This window comes from Pseudomyrmex gracilis, unplaced genomic scaffold, assembly GCF_002006095.1.
Source record: "Pseudomyrmex gracilis isolate BER0280 unplaced genomic scaffold, ASM200609v1 scaffold_89, whole genome shotgun sequence".
NCBI lineage: Eukaryota > Metazoa > Arthropoda > Insecta > Hymenoptera > Formicidae > Pseudomyrmex > Pseudomyrmex gracilis.
In genome coordinates, this window is record NW_018020673.1 from 352,501 (window position 1) to 360,033 (window position 7,533).

Sequence of the window (7,533 nt, forward strand, 5' to 3'; positions counted from 1 at the left end):
CAATGATTTTATAATATTGCTGTTATATTACATTGCAATTTGCAATGATGTAACATTGTAGCAACATAACCGGAAGGTTCTGTGCTGTATGGGCAATCGTCAGTCTCTACATATAATCTCGTAACTCTTAATGACTGACAGTCGACTATTTTTGGAACATTCGTCATCTTTTAGTCGATTATAAGTCACCATTCAGGCTGACTTAAAAGTCGACTCTTGACTTCTCCATTCAACTTATAGTCAACTTTCATTTGACTTCGTGTTGTTTGGGAACATAGACTGTGTTCCGATATTCACTGTCAGTACTAAAAATCTATACTTCACGTCACATATGCTATAGATTTTCAGTACTGGCAGTAAATATCGGAACGTAGCCACATAATTTTTTAAGTACCAATATAATAAACTAAAAATAATGTATGTGACACTTATGAAATTATATATAGAAATTGTCGCAATATATTGTAGTATATTAATACACATATATATTTTTTTATATACACACTATATATATATATATATATATATGTATAATGTCCTATATAATGTATATGTTAGCGTCAAAACCCGAAGTCGGGGCAGTTTTAGGATTGACTGGTCAATGCCCGAAAAAAAGTTTAGGATTAGGTTAGGTTAGGTTAGGGTTAGTTTAGATTTTTCGGACATTGACCAGTCAATCCTAAAACTGCCCGGACTTCGGGTTTTGACGCTAACATATATATATATATGTATATATATATATATGTATATATATATATATATGTATATATATATATGTATAATGTTAATCATCATATACATTGAATGAAAAAAAATCCATAAATGTGTGCGTGTGTGTGTGTGCACACTTATCGATGATTCTGTCGACAAAATAGATTGCATGTTAGGTCAACAGTAACCATATATATAATACTTCTATATTGCTAGTACGGTGCCGACCTGAAGCCCAAATGTTACGGTCCAGACAATATAGTAGCCTTTCTCTTGCGCAAGGTCCAGCTGCTTTGTGCACATGCGGTGAACATTCAAGCACGCTTGCGCATTTCTCTTTCTCGCGTTCTTTCTCTCACTATCCAATTCTTTGTCTCGCTCGCACTCGCTTAGTAGACGCGCCTGCGCATAATGACGCTCTACTATCTATGCCCATATTTGGACTTNGTGCGTCTNTNTTTCTCGGGCCTCGTGCCTCTCATTGCGAAGATACGCGACTAGCAATATAGAAGTATTATATATATGACAGTAACTGATAATCAGCTGTTATCAAAACACAATATATATTTTTTAAATTATGTACTTTGTGTTGGTATCGTTCGATCTCATTTTCTTTTTAATACTGTCGCAAAAGACGTTCGATCTTATTTTCTTTCTAATATTGTCGTAAAGATTGGTTTGGTGCATATATGGCTCAAAGGACCGTTTCAAGCTAGTCCATACGCCATTCTAAGTCTTTAGGAATCGTGACACAGGTTCTAAACCGTGGTTTGGGTACAAGCCACGGAGTTGTACGTTCGTTAAAAATACTGATAAACTGAAGAAATCGGTGTAAAAACACCGAAGATTGTCCAAAAATATCTAAGCGTAACTACGCACATCTAACCGGTACGGCTGATGCAACACCACCGAATTACACCCTCTCAACTATTGTCGTAAAGATAGCGATAAGTTCATAGAGCTTATACTAATGGAGAGGTCATGCCTATATGCTAACCATAGAGAGGGCCGCGCGAGGAGCAACAGAGAGATAGATATATTTTGTCTCAACTGTGGTTTCCTCACTCCGTGTTCTCTGTTATTCTCTTTTATAAGAAGTGCCCACAATTGAAACAGAAAAATATATTTCTCTTTAGCCCGTTCTACATTGATCGCAAGCGCAAACGCAAAGTATAGATCTCGTAGAATTGACCAATCACGCTGGTCAATTGGTTGATTTGATCAATACGATTAGTCAATTCTACCAGACCTGTTCCTTGCGTTTGCGCTTGCGATCAATGTAGAACAAGCTTTTGTCGATCTTCCTTGCACTCCTATGGCCTCTCCAGTAGTATAAGCTCTGGATAAGTTAAGGCCGTATTCATAGTCGAAGCTCAAGGTAATGCTTAAGACTGTCTCGGTGAAGATGGTCTTATTTAATTGAGATCATTTCAAGAACGATATAATTCACAGTCGCAATATAAAGTGATCTTCGTCGAGAAATTCTTCTTTAAGTAATTCTTATTTGATATAAGATTGTCTTTACAAAGATGTGCTTAAGGCCTGTTCTACAATACAGTCGTAAGCTGTAAGTCGTAAGAAATTGACCAATCACAGACAAATCAAAGAAAAATAATCGATTGTGATTGGTCAATTTCTTACGACTTACAGCTTACGACTGTATTGAAGAACAGGCCTAATACAATGCTTATTTATGATTTAGTTATTTCCGTAATATTTCCGTTGGATCCAATAATAGAAATATTGGTTCATTTTATTAAGTAGATATACTATCTAGTTTAATATTATTAGTTGTGACTAAACGTTCTTGGCTGCGTTTCATGTAGCTTAGAATGGCGTATGGACTAACTTGAGGCGGTCCTTTGAGCCATATATGCACCAAACCTTGGCTGCGTTTCGATCATAGACTTATATAATAGACGGAACATTCATGTAAGAGGAGCTGAACCTTCGTTAAAAGAGACAGAAATAATCATGGAGTAGTTCTCTTCTTTTCTAGCAGTGAGTTGATTAGTGGCCGCGGCAGGCCGAGGGAGTGGCCGAGAGCAACGAAGATAGAGTTCGAGAGTCAGTTGAAAGAGAGTGATAGTGAAAGGTGATAGCATAGACTTGTGAGATGATTGGTCCCTCACCGCTCTTATTGTAAGAGAGAGAAACAACTACTCCAGCACTATTTCTGTCCTTTAATGTTGTCTTCAACTTCGTTATATAAATGTTCCGTCTATTATATAAGTCTATGGTTCCGATATTCACTGTACTCACCATACCAGAGAGAAATCTGAGAGCGGCCATCCTATTGTAATTTTTTACGACGGTTTCAGTTGCTGGTTTTAGCCGTATTTCCACAAAAGTGGAACTCAAAGGCCGTTCTACATTAAACGCAAGTAGCAGATCTCGTGGAACTGATCAATCACGTTGGTCGATTGGCTGATTTGACTCTGCAATTGGTCAATTCCACGAGATCTGCGGCTTGCGTTTAATGTAGAACGGCCTTTGAGTTCCACTTTTGTGGAAATACGGCTAAAACCAGCGGCTGAAACCGTCGTAAAAAATTACTATAGGATGGCCGCTCTCAGGTTTCTCTCTGACCATACTCACAGCCAGAGATCTATAACAAGGAAAAACACTAACTTCATAGGTTCACTTTTAGAGGCACGAGACCAGAGAAAAGGAGACGCACGAAGTCCAAATATGGGCATAGATAGTCGAGCGTCATTATGCGCAGGCGCGTCTACTAAGCGAGTGCGAGCGAGACAAAGCATTGGAAAGAACGCGAGAAAGAGAAATGCCCAAACGTGCTTGAATGTTCACCGCATGCGCACAAAGCAGCTGGAGAGAGAGGCTACTATATTGTCTGCACCGTAACATTTGGACTTCAGGTCGGCACCGTACTAGCAACAGAGAGAAGCCTGAGAGCGGCCATGCCATTGTAGTTTTTTACGACGGTTTCAACCGCTGGTTTTAGCCGTATTTCTACAAAAGTGGAACTCAAAGGCCGTTCTACATTAAACGCAAGTCGCAGATCTCGTGGAATTGACCAATTGCAGAGTCAAATCAGCCAATCGACCAACGTGATTGATCAGTTCCACGAGAGTTATGACTTGAGTTTCATGGAGAACGGCCTTTGAGTTCCACTTTTGTGGAAATACGGCTAAAACCAGCGATTGAAACCGTCGTAAAAAACTACAATAGCATGGCCACTCTCAGGCTTCTCTCTGCTAGTAATATAGAAGTATTATATATATGCCTATATGTAGCAGTTTGTGATTATGACTGTTCAGAAACACCACTCGTACTTTATCTTTATCACTCATTAGATATAAAACAAAGATAGAATAACGCTCATATGCATACGAGTGGTGTTTCCGAATCAGTTTATAGGCTGCGCTAGCACATTCTGATCATAGGGTGTGTTCAGACAACTCAACAGTTGCACAATAGTTGAGAGATAATCACTTCTGATTGGATCATACTTTTGAAACCGTGGTTACGTTTAGAAAACTCAACGGTTGAAAGATCATCACTTATGATAGGACTATTCTTCAAAATCTGCTGAGGTTCCAAAAGTATGATCCAATAAGAAGTGATTATCTCTCAACTGTTGTGCAACTGTTGAGTTGTCTGAACGCACCCCGTAGCAGGTTTTGAAGAATAGTCCTATCATAAGTGATGATCTCTCAAGGGCCTTCTACAATAAGATATTAGCAGAGAGAAACCTGAGAGCGGCCATCCTATTGTAATTTTTTACGACGGTTTCAACCGCTGGTTTTAGCCGTATTTCCACAAAAGTGGAACTCAAAGTCCGTTCTACATTAAACTCAAGTCGGAGGTCTCGTGGAACTGATCAATCACGTTGATCGATTGGCTGATTTGACTCTGCAATTGGTCAATTCCACGAGATCTGCGACTTGCGTTTAATGTAGAACGGCCTTTGAGTTCCACTTTTGTGAAAATACGGCTAAAACCAGCGGCTGAAATCGTCGTAAGAAACTACAATGGCATGGCCGCTTTCAGGCTTCTCTCTACTAATATCTTATTGTAGAAGGCTCTTCAACCGTTGAGTTTTCTGCGTAACCATAGAGTGCGTTCAGACAACTCAACGGTTGAGAGATCATCACTTATGATAGGACTATTCTTCAAAATCTGTTCAGGTTCCAAAAGTATGATCCAATCAGAAGTGATTATCTCTCAACCGTTGTGCAACTGTGGTCTAGTTTCTACCGAAACTCTCAATTCGGTTACACTCCGGTACGGATTAAATTTAGTGTTCCGTTTCCATTGGAAGTAGAGTACTTATAGATCGAAGCGAAAGCGAAATCAGCGCAATTTGACAGGTTTCCATCGACTTAAATTTGATTCTACGTCGCATTAAATGTGAATTAATGCTTCGGTGGAAACTAGACCTGTGAGTTGTCTGAACGCACCCATAGTTCTAATGTTCACTGCTAGTACTGGAAATCTATGACTGCGTTCCGAGTTACGCATTGCGCGCATTTATCTATAGTACACGTCACGTATAGTATAGATAAATGCGCACATATGTGTAACTCGGAACGCAGCCTATAGCACATGACGTGAAGTATAGATTTTTAGTACTGGCAGTGAATATCGGAACGCCACAGTCAAAAGCGTTCTGCTGTTTATTCGCTTTGTTTGATATTGCTTTTTCAAGGTGTTAGAAACTTATTCTATCCAATTAAAACAAAATGATTAAGTCTATCTTACGGGTAATTAAATTGCCCATGATAGCGGAACGCGTGTTAGCTAATAATATATCGGTTCTTGCTTCTTCAAGTTTTATAACCTCAAGGAACATCTGCACTACCTTGTTATGCAGCAAAGAAATTCGAATGGTGAACGAAAAAGTGAAGGTTGGCAAGAACTCGAAATTTTCAATGGAACTGGAAGGCGAATATACAGTTGATACGAGTACGAATCAGCAGTAAGCATTATATTTGTTATATTTGTTTTTTTAGTTATATCAGTTATATTTGTAGCTTAATTATATTTGTCACACTTATAAATATATCTAGCTTCTTTAGATTATCTAGATTTCAATTCTGCACATAGTAGTATATTTTCTTTGTAATTAAAAAAATCTTTATTCTTATTCGGTTTGTTTTATTTTCCTGCACTGGCTGCACTAGTTCACAGTCTATCTTTTTTTATCTATATTAGAAGAAAAAAATAGACTGTGAACTAGTGCAGCCAGTACAGGGAAATAAAACAAACCTATTGTGTAAATTACAGGGAATTACAATTTCCTGATGCAGATACACCAAACAGACTCTTCAATGGTATACCATATAAAGAATTGCATATTGTCAACATAAAATCAACACCTAATAATACAATTATGAATTTTACTGATCATGAAGGCACAGTATTATCGTTACATTCATCTGGTATAGAAGGTTTTAAGAATGCTAGAAAAGGAACAAACATTGCTGCTCAACAAGCAGCTATAACATTTGGTCATGTAAGTACAGAATAAATACAATATTGTTCCATTAAACAGAAAATATACATGTACTTATATCTCTTTGTATAATTTATTTGTACATACTCTAATTTTTGTATTCTCATGTACAGCGTATTCTAGAGTATGGTATAAACACAGTAAGAATACGTGTTCAAGGTATTGGACCAGGTAGAATGGTGGGTATTTGTCAAAAACTTATTGTCATATATTTACTTTTATTGTATAAGCTTGTTTATATTAAAAATATATATTCTGATATTCAAAATTTTTATGATTTTCAGTCTTCTGTAAAAGGTTTACAAATGACAGGATTGAATATTGTATCGGTCACGGATGATACTAGAGTCAGTTTTACATTAAAACAAAGACCACGAAAACAAAGAAGAGTATAATTACTTTGTTTTATTATATGTTATAATTTCTGTAATTAATAATATTTTTGTTAAACTCTCTTATATATGAATAAAAAACTCTAATTTTTAATTATAGAAGAGTATAATTTTACTTATTATATTACTTATTATATGTTAAAATTTCTATAATTAATTTTTATGTTGAACTCTTATATGAATAAAAATCCGGTTTTAAAGTATTTAAGGGGACTCTAAAGTAGGTCTGTGTTATCGATAAAACTGAATTTTTTGCGCACACTAATCTTTTTTGATGGATCGACAAATTTTTTTCTACAAGTAAAAGTGCATACAATAAGGGATTTGGGAAGTCCAAATTTATATAAAATAAAAAAATTGAAAATTTTAAAACATTTTTGGTTTCAGTTTTATCGATAAAGCATCCGAGTGTCATTTTATCTTTGTTAAAAGGGTCCTGGATCTTCTTGTTATACCGATCGAACGAGTAATCCGTATTAGACGGTGTTTTTCATATTTATTACTCGGATAGAAAAACGGCTTTACAGAATAAAAAAAATAATGAAATTAATCTCGGACACTTTTCAATATATCAAAAATGTAACAAAAATTTTTGAAGTTACAATCACCTCTACTTTTAGTGTACTGATATTTGAAGTTCAAGAATTATGCATAAAAACCAAATTACTGTCCGAGATGAACATAACATTCAAGAATGTAATGAGACTATTAGACTACGATTTGGAAGCCAAAAATACACAAACACCGTTTAATACGTTTAAATCTAATATAACCTCTTTATATACATAGACGTAAAATATAAAAATACCTTTTCAAAAAAAGGTAAAAAAAGACGCCAAGTACATGCGCAACTCGTATCTCTAGAAAAAGTATTGCTACCAAAATCTTCTTCTACAGGATCTATTCTACAAAAGAAATGATATCAATAAGTTACGCCAAGTAAAATCTTTT

General features: G+C 36.1%; 1 protein-coding gene across 3 annotated transcripts; it reads left to right on the forward strand.

Moving 5' to 3' along the window:
* Nucleotides 1-5,326: 5,326 nt before the first annotated feature.
* Nucleotides 5,327-6,610, forward strand: LOC109855437 (30S ribosomal protein S11). 3 transcript variants are annotated; one of them, XM_020429686.1, is made up of 5 exons: nucleotides 5,327-5,653; nucleotides 5,962-6,008; nucleotides 6,090-6,190; nucleotides 6,304-6,369; nucleotides 6,475-6,610. In XM_020429686.1, exons 1-5 carry the CDS (start codon nucleotides 5,418-5,420, stop codon nucleotides 6,583-6,585), a joined length of 561 nt encoding a protein of 186 aa, XP_020285275.1. In that variant the 5' UTR covers nucleotides 5,327-5,417; the 3' UTR covers nucleotides 6,586-6,610. The 3 variants fall into 3 exon arrangements, with proteins under 3 accessions (XP_020285275.1, XP_020285276.1, XP_020285274.1); XM_020429687.1 differs by having other exon boundaries at nucleotides 5,327-5,383; nucleotides 5,507-5,653; nucleotides 5,962-6,190; XM_020429685.1 differs by having other exon boundaries at nucleotides 5,962-6,190.
* The last annotated feature ends 923 nt before the right edge of the window (nucleotides 6,611-7,533 follow it).

Bases quoted from the DNA above. Each gene is read 5' to 3' on its own strand.
- LOC109855437 (XM_020429685.1), top strand. From the start codon at position 5,418: ATGATTAAGTCTATCTTACGGGTAATTAAATTGCCCATGATAGCGGAA. The intron at 5,654-5,961 runs GTAAGCATTATA...TGTAAATTACAG, and splicing joins GATACGAGTACGAATCAGCA to GGAATTACAATTTCCTGATG. The intron at 6,191-6,303 runs GTAAGTACAGAA...TCTCATGTACAG, and splicing joins CAGCTATAACATTTGGTCAT to CGTATTCTAGAGTATGGTAT.